The sequence below is a fragment of the Diabrotica undecimpunctata genome, chromosome 7, assembly GCF_040954645.1.
Source record: "Diabrotica undecimpunctata isolate CICGRU chromosome 7, icDiaUnde3, whole genome shotgun sequence".
In the NCBI taxonomy this organism is placed as follows: Eukaryota; Metazoa; Arthropoda; class Insecta; order Coleoptera; family Chrysomelidae; genus Diabrotica; species Diabrotica undecimpunctata.
In genome coordinates, this window is record NC_092809.1 from 53,809,621 (window position 1) to 53,830,997 (window position 21,377).

The 21,377-nt window shown below is 33.5% G+C and overlaps 1 protein-coding gene across 5 annotated transcripts in view; it reads left to right on the forward strand.

The window, feature by feature from the left end:
* The window catches only part of LOC140445361 (putative inorganic phosphate cotransporter), a 97,853-nt gene that overhangs the window by 65,619 nt on the left and 10,857 nt on the right, over nucleotides 1-21,377 (forward strand). For all 5 annotated transcript variants that reach the window (XM_072537339.1, XM_072537337.1, XM_072537341.1 and 2 more), the window contains 4 exons: nucleotides 6,755-6,904; nucleotides 8,471-8,603; nucleotides 15,074-15,318; nucleotides 18,231-18,360. In XM_072537339.1, coding sequence (XP_072393440.1) covers nucleotides 6,755-6,904; nucleotides 8,471-8,603; nucleotides 15,074-15,318; nucleotides 18,231-18,360 — 658 coding nt within the window. The remainder of the gene's footprint in view (nucleotides 1-6,754; nucleotides 6,905-8,470; nucleotides 8,604-15,073; nucleotides 15,319-18,230; nucleotides 18,361-21,377) is intronic.

Sequence of the window (21,377 nt, forward strand, 5' to 3'; positions counted from 1 at the left end):
ATTGTAAACTTTGAAACGCTTACGTAGTTTCGGAAGTTCCTAAATTATGGATATCTAATTTACTGTTCCTGTGTGTAACTGGAGCAAAAAATTTAAAATTAAGGTAATTAGTAAAATAGATGTGGGAAATACATTCCGAAACCACTAATGGCAAAAAATTCAATGTGTTTTAAAACAATTATTCTACGACTAATAGGTATTTTTCCGTCACAAGCTGCACTTCTTATTTTTATCCTTGCTTAGGGATTGGTCGCCCTTTAAATTAAGATGGATTATCCTTTCCATATATTTTGTTGGCCATTTGGTGTGTATCATAAAACTGTTATTGGCATTCATTTGAATAATATTTTTTTTTATTTTCTCTGATATTTTTTTGTAAGTATAATTTCTCAATCACTTGAGTCCCAGATCACTTTACCTATAAACTATACACTATACACGTAGTTCACTGATGTGGCATTTGGGATGGAGTTAGCGCGAAGATTCTTCTAGATGGTGCTAATTGGGAATTGGATTAGTAGACGAAACAGACGATATTTTTTGTTTAGGAGAGGTCTCCATGTCAAAGGCAACCGAGTACCGTCATCTATTTCATTGTGACAATTAGGGCGTTTTTCGATCCCTGTGGCTTCTTGAATAATTCTTGGTTTACAAAAACAGATATGGACTATAGTTCTGAAATTTTTAAAATTAAAATTCAATTATATAATCTGTATGGAAATTATGTTGACCTAAAGCTAAAATTGAGTCAGAACTTCGAATAGGAATGAAATTTTCATAAATTTTCTTTTGGATTCTACGATTGGTTTGACCTATACAAGATCATCGGTAGTCTGCACAAAGAATTCCATACGTCCTTGTCGTTAAAATTTTTTCTTGCTTTTCCAATACACGTTTTATGTATACACTGATCCACTCTAGCTCTCTACCATATTTTATTGCTTTAACCCTCCTTCCCACGAGTAGGGTCCATCAGTATAACTATAAATGAAATTACTTAATTTTTTAATTTTTTTTTTATTTTTTTCTAGACTCGGTTTACATTTTTTTTATTTCAAAAAAATATGTGTCTCGACAGCTAATGGTCATTGACACAGGTACAATTTACATTCATGTTTACATGGTTAATACTTTACATTGGGTACAAATTAGTTACAATACATTTTTTATAATACATTTTGTTTTAAATTAAATTGTATAACTTTGTGTTTTTTAAAAAGTTTAATACATTTTCATAGTTGCTGCTGTTTGAGATAAGTATGTCTTTCAGGTTGTTACCAATATTGTATTTTCTTCTGGCCGCTAGGTAGTGTTGACAGTCAAGAAGTACATGTGTTACGGAAGTCGTGCTGTTGCAGTACTGGCACAAAATCTGATTACTGGAATTCATTAGGTGTCCATGTGTAAGGCGTGTGTGCCCTATTCTCAATCTTCGAATGATAGATTTGTCCTTTCTTTTCATTAGTGGGAGCTGGTGGTAGAAAATGTTTGGTTGTAGAACGCTTAACTTGGTATTGCCTCTTTTCCAATAATCATTCCAAAGGTCCATTATTTTATGTTTGATTATTCTTTTTAAATTTGATGATGTTTGAATGTCTGTTGTTACGTTAAGAGAACATGCTTGTTTTGCTGCTTGATCGACTTTTTCGTTACCTGGAATACCAACGTGTGATGGAACCCACAATATTGTTACTGTAATTCGATTAGTTTGAAGGCGATTACATATACTCTGGATTTCTTGAACTATTGGGTGGATAGAATGTACGTTTCTTATGGACTGCATGGAGGACAGAGAGTCTGTACAGATTGCTATAGTTTTATCATCGTTGAGTGGAGTTTTCACCGCTTGTAGTATTCCATATAGTTTAGCAGCATAAATACTGCAATTGCTTGAGAGTCAAAACAGTGGTTGTAGTCGTTGTAACAGCACAGCCAACACCTTCTTCAGTCTTAGATGCATCTGAGTAAAGGATCTTATCGAAGTTGCATTGATGTAGAATTTCATAGAATCTTTGTTTGATAACAGAAGGTGATATTTCAAACAGGAAAGTTTTTTATTGAAAATAATGCCAAGAAGCTTTATTTAATCTACTACTTGGAGAAAATTTCCATTCAGAGTAATGGTTGGAGATTGCGTGTTTTGTCTTCTGGTAAAATGAATAACTTTGGATTTGGATTGGGAGAAGTTAAGGCCGGATTGACTGGCCCAGTTGTTTATTTTACTTAGCGTGTTTTGTAGTAAAGTATTTGTGCTGGATGTGACCTTTTCATGACAGAATAATATTATGTCGTCAGCATATATTCCGTATTGTACAGGGTCGTTTATAAATGAACTAATATCGTTAATACTAAGGAGAAATAGTGTGCTGTTTAGGACAGACCCTTGTGGACACTGTTTGTGGTTGTGTGCTGTGAGGAAATTTTGCTATTAGTAATTACTTTAAAGGATCGCTCTGAGAGAAAATTTTTTATAAACGAATATATTACCGGATAACTTGTTCTGAAACGTGTTTATGTACATCTTATGTGATGTATGCAGTTGAAGGTACACCTAACTTTAAATAACATATTGACACAATCCTCTTACAAGATCCCCATAAAAATAAAAACAGGGCTTTTAATAGAGAATCATCATCACCATTTTGGCTTTACAACTCTGTGTGGGTCCTAACCTCCCCAAGAATTTTTTTCCAATCGTCCCTATCCATCGCCTTCCTCTACCAAGCACGTATTTCCATATTTCTCATATCTTGATCTATGTTATCTAGGAATCTTGTTCTGGGTCTTCCTTTTCTTCTTTGACCAATAGGTCTATCAAGGAGCTCCGTTTGCTTCATCCGCATTACATGGCCTACCCACCTCATACGTCCTATCTTAATGTGTTTTACGATATCTGGTTCTTGGTATATTCTATAGAGTTCGAAGTTGTATCGTCTACTCCAGACACCATTTTCATTTACCGCTCCATAGATTCGCCTTAGTATTTTTCTTTCGAAACATCCTAACATGTTTTCATTGCTTTTTGTTAAAGTCCAGGTTTCTGAACCATATGTTAGGACTAGGCGTATTATTGTTTTGTAGAGTTTTACTTTTGTATTTCTTGATATAACTGTAGATTTAAAAAAAAATTAAGCCCAAAATAGCAACTATTAGCCGTGCAAATTCTGCGGTTTATCTCTTCGGTAGTGTCATTTTCAGTATTGACGAGTGTTCCCAGGTATACAAATTCGTTAACTGCCGTAAGTTGCCGTAGTATTTGTGGTTGCGTACCTATTTTCATGTATTTTGTTTTATTGGTGTTCATTATTAAACCCATTTTTGTAGCCGCTTCCTTTAGTGCTACGTACGCCTCTCGTGCTGCGTTTTCCGTTCTCCCAACAATATTGATATCATCAGCATGTCGTCTCCGGTGTAATTAATAAACGTATGAAAAACTGATTGCAACTTGGTGCAAGTTTCCATGTTTATTAATTTGTCCAACTATTGCGCAATATGGTGTAATATTGCGTAGTTGGCCGGTACGCTCTTATTGTGGCATTATCTTGAGGAGACAATGCCATTATGGTTTTATTAGGTGGTGGAAATAAAACACATTCTTTCTAAGAAGAAAAAAACTCAGCTTCAGAGTCTTAGAAAGAAACAGAGCCCTTCGAGCAAAGTGCTCTAGGGAGCTACCCTACACGGGTAAAACCATGTGTTGACACAGACTTTCACTACTGACTTGAGATCCGAAAATGTCCCATATTTAAAGATAAATTAACTTTTATATGAAACCTTTTCATTTCTCAACCAATTAAATTTAATTATATGTTCCAGAAGGAAGGGCGATGAACATCGAAGTGCGTGATTGGTGGCACTTGATGACATCCCCCCTGCTTTGGAGACTCTGAGGCTGATAAAAAAAGATGATTTTATTAAAAACTTAAGAAAACAATTTTTTTTACAAATCACATGTAGAAAAGAAAAAAAAATGCATAAAATATATCAAATATAACATGAAATATATCAAAATGAATATGTCTATATTGTCAGATTACTTACAAGTCCTCTAACACACACTACACTCGCGTACACTCGCACTTACACTGCACAAAAACACTCACAGGCGGTGGTCGGTGTTGTTGACAACATCTGCAGGTCCATCCTCGACGACGTGCTCTCGTTCTACGGCGGCTTCGTCCTCTCTAGCTGTACATTTCCCCTCTGCATGTCGCCGGTGTGTCGTAGGCGAGTTTGCCTGGGCCTCCGTGGTGCTCTGGACCACATAATGGTAGGGCAGGCAGTGACTGGCTACTGCGGAGACATCCATTGCATCAGGTACTTAGCATCAAGTAGGCTGGCTCGTCGGAGATGCGGCACATCGACGGTTTCAGGGCTGCAGAAGGTGGGTATCGGCATGTTAGTTTGGTGTACTAACATCCGATGCTTCTCCCCGCTGTTTTCTTGAGTGGTTTTGATGCAGGCATCGTGTTGGAACTTTTGCGATTTTCGATCGCGGAGCATGAGAACTCTAACATCTCGGAGTCGTGGTAGAGTTCGTTGAAGGTTGGGCGCCATGTCGTCTCCGGTGTAATTAATAAACGTATGAAAAACTGATTGCAACTTGGTGCAAGTTTCCATGTTTATTAATTTGTCCAACTATTGCGCAATATGGTGTAATATTGCGTAGTTGGCCGGTACGCTCTTATTGTGGCATTATCTTGAGGAGACAATGCCATTATGGTTTTATTAGGTGGTGGAAATAAAACACATTCTTTCTAAGAAGAAAAAAACTCAGCTTCAGAGTCTTAGAAAGAAACAGAGCCCTTCGAGCAAAGTGCTCTAGGGAGCTACCCTACACGGGTAAAACCATGTGTTGACACAGACTTTCACTACTGACTTGAGATCCGAAAATGTCCCATATTTAAAGATAAATTAACTTTTATATGAAACCTTTTCATTTCTCAACCAATTAAATTTAATTATATGTTCCAGAAGGAAGGGCGATGAACATCGAAGTGCGTGATTGGTGGCACTTGATGACAAGCATATGCTAGGATTTGCACAGATTTGTTATATATTGAACCGGTAGTTGTGATTTGTGACGTACGTATTACTTTTTCCAGGGCTAGATTGAATAGTATACAGGAAAGTGGGTCTCCCTGACGTAGCCCGTTATTTGTTTTAAAAGGTTCCGAAAGTTCCCCCTGGATTCGTACTTTGCATTCAACTTTTTAAAGGGTTAGTTTGGTAAGACTTACTAATTGATTTTCTACTTCTAGGTCTATCATTGCTCTAAACAATTATCTTCTATTTACAGAGTCGTAGGCGCCTTATAGTCTATAAATATATGGTGCGTGTCTACACCGTATTCCAGTGTTTTCTCTAGAATTTGTCCCAGGGTCGAAATCTGATGAATTGTTGATTTGCCACGTCTGAAACCAGCCTGGTATTATCCTATTATTCGCTTTGCATATGGTGCCATACGATGGCATAGTATATTGGAGAATATTTTTAACGCTGCATTTAGAAGCGTAATTCCTCGATAGTTAGAGCATTCAAAGATATCTTCCTTTTTGTGTATGGTGCAAAGTATTTCAATATTCCAATCATTGGGAAGGGACTTCTGTATCCATATTTCTTTATAAGCTGCTGTAGCGCTATTATGATATCGTGGCCACCTTCTTTATATAATTCCGCTGGGAGATTATCTATTCCGGGTGATTTGTTTCTGGCTAGTTTGTTTATAGCGTCTTTAACTTCCAGGATCGTTGGTGGATCCTCCTTCCTCTCGTCTGCTCCACTTACCTCACAGCTTTCGTCTTCCGGCTTTTCTTCTTCTTCCTCTATATTAAGTATCTGGTTAAAATATTCCGTCCATCGGTTTAGTACGTCTGTTCTTGTTGTTGATAGATCGCCATTTAAACTTCTACATTGATTTATGTTTGCCTTGAATTCTTTTCTGTTGATTTCAATAGAGAATGCCGTTGGTAATTAAATTATAAACTAATTTTTCCGAAAATAAATACCGCAACTACTATTTTCTGAAAACAATAAATATTATATGGTTACAAAAAAATTAAAGTAATACAGAATCAAAACTTGATTAAACGCATGACAGAAAAAGTATAGAAAAAAATAAAAAAATTAAGACTCTAAGAGATTATCAAACACAAATAATTAGATTACATGATGTAACAAAAAAAATTAAAAGTATTTTATACTTTTAAAATTAGCCAAAGACAGCAGAATTTAAAGAAAAATTTTAAACTAAACTAGTAAAAATCTTTATTATTGCACATCGGAAACTGTTTATAACAAAATACCAATAATTAAAAAGTCCTATTAAAAAACTACAAGGCACACAACCTACAAACAAAATGTAACGATGGAATCAGATAGGACGAAGAAACACAGAAAGACCCAAACCGAGATGGTTGGATGTCTTGTAAACTGTGGACAGAGCTAAATTTTGAAAAACTAATAAGAACAGCTGAAGACACAGAAGAGTTTGCAGTGGCCAACCTTTATTGAGGGAAGAGCTCTTTAAGAAGAAGAAAAAGAAGAAGATGTTTTGGCCAAAAATAGTATTTAACAATATTCCGATAATATATATTATTAAGGTTAAGTTTTAGAAGAACGTATTCGAAAGTATTTTTTTATATGTCGTATCCTCTAGTTCAAACATTATTTTTACTTTCACAAAATAATCAAGAATCAGCCATACCGATAACTGCTACCACGATAATTTAAAAAAAATTTCTAATTTTTTTAGAAGCAAAAAATTCCATGGAGACATATATTAATGTCCGGTCCATTTTGGGCTGTGTCGATTGCACAGGCTGGTTTTAGTTGGTGCTTTTGGACACTTCAAACACAAACTCCTATGTACATGAAATATGTAATGAAGTTCAACATAGAAAATGTAAGTAGGAATTTTCTTATAGATTCGTGTTTTACTCGTTTATTATTGTTTGAAAATATTTTTTAAAATAATTGATCTAATCAACAAAACATAAATAATCATGTTTATGTTAAAGCACAAAACCCGAACTATGAATCTTATCTTATATCTTATTATTATATATATATATATCATTATATATATTTATCTTATTTATGCCGTCTATCTAGTCAGCGACTTATTGGAATATTGGTCTTGGAAATCTATACAACTTAAACTGCCTGCTACCTCAAATCACAAAAAAGTGCTATCTCCGCGACGAAAGTTGGCAATCATCATGGCTATTCTGATCTTCGACTTCGAGGCAGCTGCTCTGAACAATTGCCTTGAGCTACAACCAAACCACTCTCTCAGGTTCTTCAACCAGGAAACGCGTTTTTTTCCTACGCTTCTCCTACCCTCTACTTTTCCTTGAATTATGAGTCTCAAGATGTTGTTTCTTTCGCCTCTCATCACATGTCTGAGATATTGCAATATCCTTTCTTTTATTGTATTTTCCATTTCTCTCTCTCTCTGCGCATTCTCCTTAACACTTCTGTATTAGTGATTCTATCTACCCATGGAATCCTTAACAATCTTCTAAATGTCCATATTTCAAACGCGTTTAGTCGATTTATTGTATTCCGGTTTAATGTCCATGATTTAACTCCATAGTAGAGTACACTGTGTACATAGCATTTAATTAGCCTTATTCTGAGGGCCAATGTCAGATCTTTGCTGCATAAAATTTTTTTCATTTTCACGAAGTTGGCACGTGCTTTTTCAATTCTGACTTTTATTTCTGCAGTATAATCGTTATTTTCTGTGATTATCGTTCCCAAGTAAGTATATCTTTTTTACTCTCTCAATATACTGGCCGCCTACCGTAAATATTTCGTTTGTATTGTTGTTCTTGCTAATTTTCATGAATTTGGTTTTTTTGATGTTAAGAGAGAGTCCGTATTTTCCACTATATCTTAATATTTTGTTCATTATTCTTTCTAAGTCTTCCAAGTTGTCGGCTATTATGACTGTATCGTCGGCATACCTAATTTTGTTAATTAAACTTCCGTTCACTTTTATGCCGACTGTCTCGTTTACCAAAGCTTCTTGTATGATTTTTTCAGAATAAGCATTAAACAATAACGGCAACAGTATGCAACCTTGCCTGACCCCTTTTCTTATCTCCACTTCTTCTGACACTTCTCTTCCAATTTTCACATTTGATCGTTGGCTGTAGTATAAATTTGATATCAATGTTACATCCCTCACATCCAGATTCTTGTTTTTGAGTACTTCTAGTTTGAGTTTTAGAAGTAATCAAATCCTATACTGCATGTTTAAAACTGGTTTAAATGTCTTTGCAAGTATTTTTTAAATGTAACTCAACGGAAAATTGATCAACTACAGAATAAGGAACTTTAATCGAAAGCATACATCTTCCATGGCGTATGAGAACTGAACAGAACGTACAGAATATATAATAATGTATATAAGAAAATGTATATAATAATAATTGATCAGCTAATCGATTTTTGAATATTTTAGAGTGGAACCCTGTCAGCCCTTCCATACCTAGCTCAATGGATTGCATGTTTCATGTTTAGTTTTACCTCAGATTATTTATTAAACAAGAATTTTTGGAGTATAACTACGGCGAGGAAAGTGATGAATTCCATCGGTAAGTAGAAATTGGTCCCGAATTATAATGGACTATTTAATAAATCGCTATTTGCTGGTAAATTTAGCAACATACATTAAAATTGCAATTATTTTTTTAATATTACCGATAAAAAAGATTTGACTCATATTCAAAGTTTTTCAAAATTTTTTCCGAATGGACCTCTGGAAATTTCGAATTGTCAGTCTGTGGCATATTTGCTCGACGAGACTCTTGCCAATTTCTGACATAAAATTATATCCAAAAGTTGGTTTGGCATTTTCAATAATCCTGTATTTAATATGATGAGAACAGAATGTATTGTATGAACAGCGGAAAAAACCGCTGTATTTTCTAGCGGCTGCTTTAATAAGGCAAAAAATGCATTTGCTTTAAGTCTATGTATCCGTTGCTCGGTGATAATAATTTGCTTTTCTAAACTAGAAATATTTTTGTTTTTTAACTTTTCCTTGGATCTTAAGCAGGTTGAGCATAAATCAGTTTTTGGAGAATTTATGTATGTTCTAAAAAATGTCAATTTAACATGTAGTTGGTTATCGCGAACTTTAGATTCGTCTATTTTCCATAATTTTGTAAAATTAAGTTCACATGGCAAATAAACACGAGTACTGATTTTACTTCTACAATAATGGCTCTCTATGCATTGGAGAGATTCAACGTGATGTTTTATTGCTAACTTTTTATCATTGTTTTTATTAAGGATCCAATCACCTCCTCTTGTTTCTCGGGGTATATTCCCTTTTAAAACAAAGTTTTTTATAACTCTCTCAATCCGATCTCTACTAAGGGATGTGATTTTTAAGAATGCCGTCTTACAAACACGAATTTTTTTAGCAGAGGTGGTTACATAATACAAAATGGATATTTTTTCCTTTTCCACTTTTGATCTTTTGCACTTCTGGCCTTCACAAGTTGCAATTATAAAACTATCTTGTCTACATTTTTCCTTAGAAGCATACAGTTTTCTATGAAAATCTTGAATTTCGCTCATTTTTAAAGTGGCACAGTAGTACGGCTTACCTGGCTGACCGTTATGTCCACAGGTCGGGTACTCCGGTAAATGTGTCGGAGTGTGCCTAAAATAACACAGTTTTAAAAAAATATTCTAACAAATTGACATCGTTTTTATAACCTTAATCTTTTGAGCTTTTGTCTTTTATTTTCCGTCGTAATTTTCATTCTACACATGTTCTTTGGAGTAGGTTGTATTGCAGAACTAACACTATCATTGGCTGCAGAAATTTCACTGTCTATTTGCATTTTAATAATTTTAAAAACGGCAAACTTCAAGTCATACAAACAATTCAGAACACCGCTAAAACGCGGCTAAGTCAAAGGGTCAAACCACACCAGGAAACAAACAACATGCATGATGCCCTTCTTTAACCACGTGAGTAAAATCCGATGCTGTGATTGAACGCCGTACAAATAGAGGGTTTTGCATCGCACGCATCAATGCATAAAGCGAGTTTGGCATCAAGTCATGATTTTTGGGACGGATTTTCGTGTGTTAAAAAGCTAGTTTTGCTCCAAATACTTGTGTAAAATAATAACTAAATATTGTACGAACAAGATGGTGTGCTTAACTACTTTTTTCAATTTTTGTCGATTAGCGAGTTTTGCATCTCGTGCACTCATTTAGAAAATCTTCCATGCATGTAGAATAAGTCCTATTAAAAATAGATATAACTATGGAATAGCTTTATTGTTAGTTACGTAAAAATGCAAAAGTATATAAATTTATTCCAAATCATCTCCTCGCAGTGAAATTTCGTCCTGAACAGTATCGGTGCATTTGAGATCTTTATAAAAGTCATGGTAGATCGGTGAAATAAACTCGGTCAATTGTAACAGGTCTTTTTTTGGCTGGAGTTATAACATTTCCATCAGGATATAAAATTGGTAATTTATCCTTCAAACGATCCTTTGGTATATTCCTTTTTTTCAATATTAAGTGTTTGAAGTTAATGAAGATCACTTACACCATATTTAAAATAAATAATACAAGGATCATCTTTATTTAAACTAATGCTGTGAATTTTTAACCACTCGACTTTCGTTACATCCGCCGAGACTTTCCTATATGTAGTATTTTTTTGCAAGTTAGCTCTTGAAAAGAAATTTTTGGACCCCATTTATATTACATGAAAAGGATTTCTTCTTCTCGCCATGGAGATTATATTGATCCAATCTTTAGGATGAAAAATGTTGGGGTGATATTTTTAATTTTTCTCGATTAGACCAAAGTCACGGTCACATGACATAAAGGAATGTCCACTAATTAAAAAGTTATGTTTTATTTCTTCAACTAGAAAGTCATCCGATTGCACCATATGAGTACATAGTAAAGCCATTTTAATATTTCTATTTTGACCATCGCAGCCATCGGAAAACATGATTGCTTTCTTGCTTCTAACATAATTTTTAATATAATGGATACGACAGGAGCCGACTTCCTGAGCTCCTCTAGACGCAACGAATTCATTCCATACATACATCTTAATTTCTCCAGACTGTAGATTGTGGACGCCCAGACAATACGTCCACAATTGCCTTTTATAATATGTTATTCCTTTGTTAATTTCTTGTATTCATTAAATAGAATACGAATGTTTAAATCAGAAGATAAATATTTTCTTTCTGTTTTGTGTCGTGCATAGTGAGAAATAATATGATGGTATTTTTTCAATAAAATCACAAACTGCTTTAACAGTTTCGGGTGGGGTTTTATCAGCAGGCGAATGTCTTCTACGTTGGTCTGTTGGTGGAATTAGATTCTGTTTTTTCTTCAACGTTCGATCAAGTTTACCATCGCTGACGTTCAGTACTTGCTTAAATAATATTCTGTATATTTTGATGACGTTGCCTTCATTGTTAGGTAAATAGTAATGTCTTGTGAAATTCTTGGATTTTCTCAAAACTTTATTATTTGAATAGTGACGTGCAATTCCTACTACTTTTACTTGCGAAAAATAAATGCACTTTGCAAGTCGGTACTAGCAAGACCATAAAACTTTTTATTGATCTGCTCTTGACTTTCGGTGTTCAACAACTTATGGCAATTTAGTTTGCAGCATGAATTTATTTTAGTGTGTATTATTAATCTTACCTTTAGTGCTTGTGTACTCTTTTCCACTCACCCGTAAAAACTTACGTTTGTTTTTCTTCCAGTTATTCTTGCAGTGTATGCGTTTTTTTGATTTTGGTTAATGTGTTAATAAGTCACTGAAAATTTAAAGGTTAAACTGGTATTCCCAGAAACCAAAGCGGCCCATGTCTTATAGTCCAGTCTGGCTCGCAAGTATTGTTGTCTTAAACAAAATGGACCATCCTATTACATGCTGCGTTCTGTTGTAGAGTAGAGAAAATTCATATGGTCCACTCTATTCATATTCCTATTGAGGTTGAATTTTATTAATCTAACTATGACATCAGTTTTTAAATACTTTCAGAGTAACACATGAAGGCGCTATAGATGCATTCAACAATCTCTTGAGTAAAGAAACATGGCAAGATGTTTATCATGCAACTGATGTTGAGAGTAAATATAATGCCTTTCATGATAAATTACAGTTTTATTTCAATATTAGTTGTCCTATTAGAAAAACCAAACATTACCAAAACCAAATAAAAAAACCATGGGTCACACAAGAAGTAAAATCTTCTTCAGAAAGTCTGAAGGATTTGTATATTTTGAGTAAGGCATACCCTGACCTAAAAACTCTATACAGGCAAAAAAAATATCAGCACAAAGTTCTTGTTGAGGCCACAAAGGGTCAGTTTTATTTTAACAGAATCTCTGAATCCTCTAACAAAAACAAAACCACATGGGCTGTTATAAATGAACTTAATGGAAAACAAAAAAATCACAAAAATATCTGTCTAAAAATAGATGATACTAGGATTACAGAATCAGATATAATATGTAACAAATTTAATGATTACTTTATAGATGCACCCATAGACATAATTAGTAAAATAATTCAATCAGATTTAAATTTTCAGCATTCCAACGATTTTAATCAAAATAGTTTGTTCATATCCTATGTAACAGAGGAAGATATCTTAGACATAATAAAATATAAAATTAAAAACAAACCATCGTGTGGTTTTGATGAAATATCAGGTATAGTAATTAAGAAAATTGCGTCTCAGATTTTGACACCACTTGCTCACATTATAAATGCTTCTTTTAATGCTGGTGTTTTTCCCAGTTTGCTGACCACTTCTATCATTTCACCGGTATTAAAACAAGGTGATCCTGAATTAATGTCAAATTTTCGACCATTGTCTGTTCCATCTGTGATATCTAAGATTATTGAATATGCAATGCTAAAACAACTTTTATTATTTTTAGATATCAACCAAATTATCACAAAGCATCAACATGGATTTCGAAATAAATTTTCTACTTCCACAGCCATTAACAGTTTCTATGAGGAAGTCTTAATCTCTATTGAAAACAGTGAAAATCCAACTGCCATTTTTTGTGACCTCAGTCGTGCTTTTGATTGTGTGCAACACGATGTACTCCTCGATAGATTGTACAGATATGGTGTTAGGGGAGTTGCCCATAGTTGGTTTGGTTCCTATCTGAAAGACCGGCATCAAATAGTTAGAGTAAAAAATAACTTCAAGATTTCAATGTCTGATCCGATTGTTAATAAAAATGGGGTACCACAAGGCTCCATATTGGGCCCGATATTATTTATTTTGTATATTAATGAACTACCAAATGTAATGTCTGATGCATTTGTATCAGTTTATGCTGATGACTCAACAATGCTATATCGCGATAAAGACATAAATTTTTTACAAGATAAAATAACAAACTCACTGAAGACCTTCTCTGATTGGTCCAGTAATCAGTCGCTCCTGTTTAATGTTCACAAAACTAAATTTTTATCATTTATATCTCGTTCAAATTCTACTAAACCAAATTTAAGTATTTCCATCAATGGTGAGGGTATTTTGAGTTGTAGTGATGTGAAGTTTTTAGGAGTGACTTTCGACTCTCATTTATCTTTTAAGACTCATTGTTGGAATGTATGTAAAAAACTCAATTCTAAATGTTATCAATTGAGAAATTTGGGTAGAATACTTAGTCTGCAACACCTTCGTCTTTTTCATTTTGCTGAGGTACAATCGACAATGAGTTACGGTATAACTGTCTGGGGTGGCTCTTCTAGTATAAAGGACGTTTTTAAGGTCCAAAAGCGTATTGTCAGATGTATTGCAGGTGTTCCGTATGGTTGGTCTTGTAAAAACCTATTTAGAGATTTAAATATATTAACAGTGTATGGAATTTACATTTTGGAATTATTGATACTAATTCATAAAAATAAACGAACTTTTTTATGTAACAGTGATATTCACTCACACAACACAAGAAATAAGAGACAGTTTGTAGTACCCTATCGACATTTAGAAATAAGTAGGAAGTCATCTACTGTCTCTGGTTTACTACTGTATAATCAACTTCCTCAAAAATTTAAAAACATTCATTCAACTACAGCTTTTATAAACCAAGTCAAAGACTACCTAGTGACCATGTGTCCTTATACATTAGGTGAATATTACCAGAGTGTATATGTGAATGCCCAAGCTGCAACATAACCAAATTTAATATTATTTTAATTATATTATGATGTCCATATTGTACGTTTTATTTGTATTTTAATGTTTTAAATATTTTTAGTGTATTGTTTTTCATTTTTTTGTAATGACTTTATAGTGATTTATATTATACTTTGTAATTATTTAAAATTTATATTTATAATTTTAGTTTTGACTTGCTGTAAACCTTGTTGTAACTTACAGTCAAATAAACTATCTATCTATCTATCTATCTCTGGAATCGAAGGAAAGTAAATGTTGGGTTTAAAACCAAACTTATCTAAAATTTCACAATTTTGTGGGATGGTTCGTTCTGATTCTCACCGCCTTAAATAATATGTATTTTAAAAAAGAATATCTATTAAACAAGGAATTTAGAGAATACTTTTCGAAGTAACATAATTTAGACAAGTAAACTAAACATAAAAAAGAACAAAAATTAACATACCAATCCCTTAAAATAAACTAATATTATGGTTTCATTTATATCAGCTATTTTATTTTTTAAATTACAATGAATAAATATTTTGTACTCTTTGTCGTACACTGGCCTGGATTAAAGCGACAATAAACTTACTGTTGCCTTTACTACACTTTCTCGAATGTTATCTGTTCATAACTAAATATAAATCCAACTGACAACTACATAATGTATTCATCAAAAACGTCTTTATTTTAGTTTATATATTATGTTAACTGAGAAATAAAATCTTGTATGTTTAACTAGTATTACCGGATGATTACGCCGATAGGGCAACTCGGGCCAGAGGCCCTCTGGCTGGATTATCTTGCTCTTCGGGCGTAATTATCTTCATAACAAACTTGATGAATAAATAACTATAACTGTGTTTTAGGTATGTTTGTTCCTGCTATAATTCTCATATTTTTCGCAAATACGGGCCCAGAAGAATCAACATTGGCTGTAATTTTACTCATACTTGGCGTGGCAATTAACGGTGCTTCTTTCTGCGGTTTTATGGTAAATCAAGTCGATTTGTCCCCAAAATATGCAAGTATTTTGGTTGGTATAAGTAATGGTCCTGGACAAGTCACTGGATTTCTAGCTCCGTTGTTTGTACAGGCTATAGTTAAAACTGAAGTAAGTATTTTATTTACTAGTTAATTAAAAAATCATTAATTAAAATTATTGCATCTTTGTAATATACCCGGCCGTAGAACCACAAGGTGGAGTTTGCGAACGTTAACAACAAGGTGGTGTTATGTAAGACCGCCAAACTCACTCTATAGGTATTTCAATCCTTGCTATTTCATCTTTAGTTGTTATGGTAAAAAGCTTAGATTAATGAAACGGTTTCGTTAATCTAAAGTAAAAAGTGTGTTTAATCGGCATTAATCAACATTTGAGACTAAAATAAAGAAAACGTTGCATCACCAAATGTTTTTATCATAGTGTGTATTATAACTGGTAAAATATAAAACAAGATACATTTTTTACAAAAAAAAAGTCATTTACAATCTACAAAAATGCCAAGGCGATGTTCGATGCATATACTTTTATGGCAATGTTTACATTTATTTCAAGCCTTTTTGTTTTTTTTTTGGGAGACAAAAGTCAGATAAGCTTAATAAGTCATTTAGCTTTTGAGCAGTTTCTCGATCTTTGGAATTCAGAAATTTATTTCTTTTAAATTATCTTTTAGAAGGGGATAGTATTATATATTTTAAAAAATCGGATAGTTTCTGTATTATGTCTTGAAGTTACATTAGTATATCGCATAGGAATTGAATCCAGCAGTATCAATCATAGCATACAAAATTCGAAGTGGCTGTCTTCGAGTTTTCCCCTTCATTATCAAAATCGTCCTGGAATCACCTTGGTCGTCGTCAAACATCAATTTTTGTAGTTTTTTATTATCTTTAGGATCCGCCAAGTTACATTTTTTACTACAACTTGCGATGATAAGCTTATCTCCGACCTAAAACAAATATACATTTGTTAACTTACAAAAAAATCTCAAGCCAGGCGCAGTGAATCAGTTTGAAGTTTATGAAGTAAGTATAATCATGTAAAAAACGGAAATGTAGTAGTAGTATAAAGAAACAGTGCTTACTAAACTAATAAATGTCACAAAAAAATTAATTTTGTTGCACTAATGGGCGCGGCATATCAAAATAAGCAATATTCGAATATCTTCGTTTGAGCAAAGAATATTACCTAATGACTGATCACGTTATGTAGAAAAATGATAGGTAGGAAGCTACTGATAATGACAATTCCCGACTGTTTTCGACACACACATACTGGCACAAAGCATTTGAGTTGTATTAATTTGAACAGCCGCGCCCAACGGAAGGTTAAACATAATTTTAAGGGTACATCACAATTCAACCCCAACATATTGATGGTTGCTACTGTTATAAGTAACAACAAATACAATTTAAAACAATCTGTATTCATTTAACACATTGTTGGTTGTTGTCATATGAAGACACATACTAAGTTCAATTGACTGCTTTGTTTATGTATCCGTTTAAAAACTGTTATTTTAATTAGTTGCCATCTAGAACCCATACAGATAAGGCCTTAGGGTCAGCAATAACCCCCAGTGCGAGTCTTATATTACCATTTAGGGTATCTGTTAGAAATTTTAACATCGCATCATTTTTTAAACAATAATACAACAAATTATAAATTTTGTCCCATTTTAAGGGTTTTTACCCAAATATTTAGTAGTAAGACTTACGTACAACTAGTAAGTATTTAACCACATTGCTTTTTAAACCTTATTCTAAAATTTAACCTTTATGTTTGCATTTACCAAAGTAGTAATACTTATTTTAGGTAATACACTGATGATGGACTTTTTAGTCGAAAACCTTCTGCGATGTAACCCGAAAGGGTCTTTTTAATTATATACCTTTTATCTTAAAACTTCCTTACAATTTAACTATAGTGGTACTCTACGGCAAAATAAAAGAGAAATACCTCCCGAGATGATAAATATCAAAAATTGTGAAATTGGTCATTCCTTCTTTTGCTTGGATGGTGAAAAAACAATGGTATCCTATAAGACAAAAGTAAATAAGTATGTGCTTCTTCTGTGGACAATCCACAATAACGGTTCAGTATAATATGATCCGACTGGAAAGGCAGATATCATTAAATTTTATAATTCAACCAATTACGGAGTAGACACATTTGACCAAATGTGCGGAAACATGAACATCTCCAGAAAAACAAGAGGATGGCCTCTTTGTCTATTCTATAGCATTATAAATATAGATTGCATAAACTCTTAGATAATTTATAATCATAATCAACAACGGCAGCAGAAAAAAACCATTACCAGAAAAACATTTATGGTAATTTTGTCTGAACAACTGACGAAACCTTGGCTACATCATCGTGTAAATTGGCCAACTTTGAACCGCTCGGTAAAGTTTCTTATTGAAAATATTTTAAATCTAGAGCCGCAGCAAGAATGAATATGGCCTGTTGTGTCAAAACATGCCATGTGTCAATTTTGTCTGTCTAAAAAACGTCGAATGACAATCCATCATTGCGAGCACTGCCGACGTCCATTTTATGGTGAACTTCACGCCCTTTGTTGTCAGCAGTGTAGTTCTAAAATATAGAATCTATGATTTTTTTTTGTTAGGTTTGGGTTTTGGAAGCATGTCTTACAAAATCATTTGTAGAATTAAGATAAATAAAAAACTTTTTCAGTGAACATATTTTCTTTTCTCAGCTTAGTAAATTTTACGATCGTTAGGGTGAAAACTCATGTGATAGTTCATAGAAATATGTAAGCAACTTGAGAATTAAAATAGATCTAGATCACTTAGAACGACAGAACAAGAGATAGATAAAAATAATTGTTTACTGGACAAAACTAGAATACAAACGCAGCTGTCTATAGTCTATAGCAAAGATTCAAAATAATGTTATACGTTCCGAATAGATGGAAATATACAAATAGACCAATAAGTACGACGAACACTAGCTCTCACTTTTAATACATTTTAATTAAATCTTTATTTTTCTTTCAGACGAATCCTCTTGAATGGAGATACGTATTTTACACTTCAGGAGGAGTATATATTTTATCTGGAATAGTTTTTATTATTTTTGGTTCAGGCGAAGTACAGTATTGGGACGACTTGGAAGAGCATAAAAGAAGTAAGTTGAGTTTAAGAGTTAACGTGTGTCAACACATAGTTAATTACATTAGGTCAAAAACCATTTGTAAATATATTTTTAATAAAGTAAATCAAAATAATTTTGTAGAAATTTGCAGATATCTTAAACATATGTAACACACATACACATGAGAATTTACATTATTTAGTTTATTTACTTTTTGTAACCCTTTTAAATATTTTGAAATAACTCTCTTTCTCTCTCGTCAATCCTGATGTCTGACGTCTGATCATCGTGATGTCGTGTATTGTCCGTCTCCAAAGATCTCTCTCTTTCTAGTCATTTCTGTTTTAAATCATGCATAGTTCTTGCCCATATTCCTGTAATTTGGTCGATCCATCTTGTTGGTGATCGTCCACGTGATCTTCGGTATTTTACCTTTCCTTGGTTAATATGTCTTTTTATGTTTTCTGTGTCTGCTCTTATAACATGTCCACAATATTTTAATTGTTGGAGATGGACTTTGCTGGAAAAACGTTTGCTGACCTTTAGCTCATTTAAAATTGAATTATTTGTAATAAGAATAAAGACGTCAAGACCAAAAATAATAGAATTCAGATACGGCAACATCGAAGAAATATACGAGCATATAAAGGCGAGTATAAAACAAGCAGCATTCGAAGTCCTTGGAGAGAAAGAACATATAACAAATAAACAGCACTATTATGAAATAAATGAACCAACACAAAGAATAATTGAAGACAAAAAGCAACTATACAGAAAATTGCTGACTACAAACAACGACGTAGTTTATAAATATTATAGAAAAAAAATAGAGAAGTGAAAAGACAAATAACACAACAAAATAATGAAAAGTGGAAAAGACCCTGCATAAATATTGAAACATACATAGGAGGTACAAGAACTTCAGAGTCATGGAAAGTACCAAGAGGATTGAAACAAAACTCAAACTAAAAGAAAAAATTAAATTAAGAAATATACAAGACAAAGAATGGAAGGACTATTACAAGGAACTGTTAACAGAACAAAAACTATAATTCATTGAAAAAGAAAACGGCGAAGACGAAGCAGATCCCCACAACAATAAATAGAAATAACAGATAGGGAAATGAAAACGGCCATTAACACAATCAAAAATAAAAAAGCACCGGAACCTGGAGGTATCTCACTTGAGCTTGTAAAGTACGGCTCAAAAAATACACCGGATGATAAAATGGATATTTCAGAAAGCCATAAATGAAGAAAAGCTTCCAAAGGAATGGACGGAGGAATATAGGACATCTATACTTAAGAAAGGAGATAGAAAACGATGCGAAAGAGAAATGAGAAGATACTGCGAGAAAAGATAGAGCAAGCGATAAAAGGCAAAATCGGAGAGGATCAGGCAGGCTTCACGACAGGAAGATCATGCATAGACCACATATACACACTGGAACAACTGTTGAAAAAGAAAAAAGCAAAAAATAGAGACATACATTTGGCATTTGTGGACCTGAGAAAGGCGTATTACTTTGTACCAAGGTCAAAACTATGGGAGCCAATGTACAAATTAGAAATACAGACGGAATTTATAGAAGCTACAAAAGCTTTGGATAAAAAAAGTGTCCATTAAAATGGGAACAAGAATCAAAGGAGACTTCACCACAACAAAAGGGCTCCTGCAGGGTTATTCCACACCTCCAACCCTATTAAAAATATAGTTACAGAAAGCCTTGATTACGTGGAAAAGAAAATACAAAGGCATGGGAGTACTGGTACGAAACGAGTAACTATATACATCAAACTTTGCAGACGATCAAGTAGTAATTGCACAAGACCAAGAAGACCTTACTTACATGATGAAGAAACTACAAGAAGAATATACCAAGGCTGGCCTAGATATCAACCTCACAAAAACAGAGTCCCTATCTACAAGTAAAGAAGACATAAAAGATCTACAGATTGACGACAACGTAACAATCAAAGAAAAGGATAAATTCAAATACTTGGGGTTCATAATCACGAAAAAGGTAACAACAGAGGAATAAATTAAGCAAAGATTAGGACAAACAAGAATAGCAATCCGACAACTTAACTAGTATAGTGGGATAGACATATAAATGACAAAAATTGAAGACAAAACACAGGTATATAAAACATTAGTGTGAAGTATTATGACATATGGGGCTAAAAATTGGATTATAAACAAGAAAAACAGCAGTAAGATAATAGCCACAGAGATAAAATGCCTGCGAAAATGCTGCAGAGTAACAAGAATAAATAGGGGAAATGATGACGAAATAAATCAAAGAAAATCAATAGAAACAGACATACTAACATATATAGAACAAAAAAGTCTAAAGTGGTATGGACATATAAGAAGAACCAGCGACAGCAGATGGATGTAGAGAATAACGGAATGGAGCCCCTTAAGTAGGAGGAAAAGAGGACGACCCCGAAGATTCTGGAGAAACGAAGTAGACGACGCCATGAGTAAGAGAGGAAGTTCTAAACGATGGAGAATGGGACAACAGAGAGAGAGATGTTTGAGCGAGGGAAGGTAGTGAATACTGTAGAATATCTGAATACATATTATTTGTAATGTGATCGCTTTACAGAATTCGTAATATTCTTCTAAAATATAACATTTTAGTGGCATTTATCTTTGTTCTTTCCATTTGTCGTATGTCAGTATTGGGAATATTAAGCAGTTGATCAACCTCAATTTGAAAGTTCGTGAAATTTGAGAGTCCTTCTAGATTTTGGTCATCTTTCCTACTGCGACTTTTGCTTGATTACACCTACCTTTATTTCACGTTCTATTTCATCTTGTAGTGTCTCTGTATTTGTAATCAATGACCCCAGATATAACTCATAACCATAAGCTCATAACCTTAAACATGTCATTCGTGGTTATGTGTGGATAATTATGATGTAGTTTATTTACTATCATGATCTTGGTCTTTGATATGTTTAACTGCAGGCCAAATATCTAACTTTTCGTTATCGTTTGGAAAACGTAGATTATTTTTCGGCCTTTTATTGAGATGACGTTT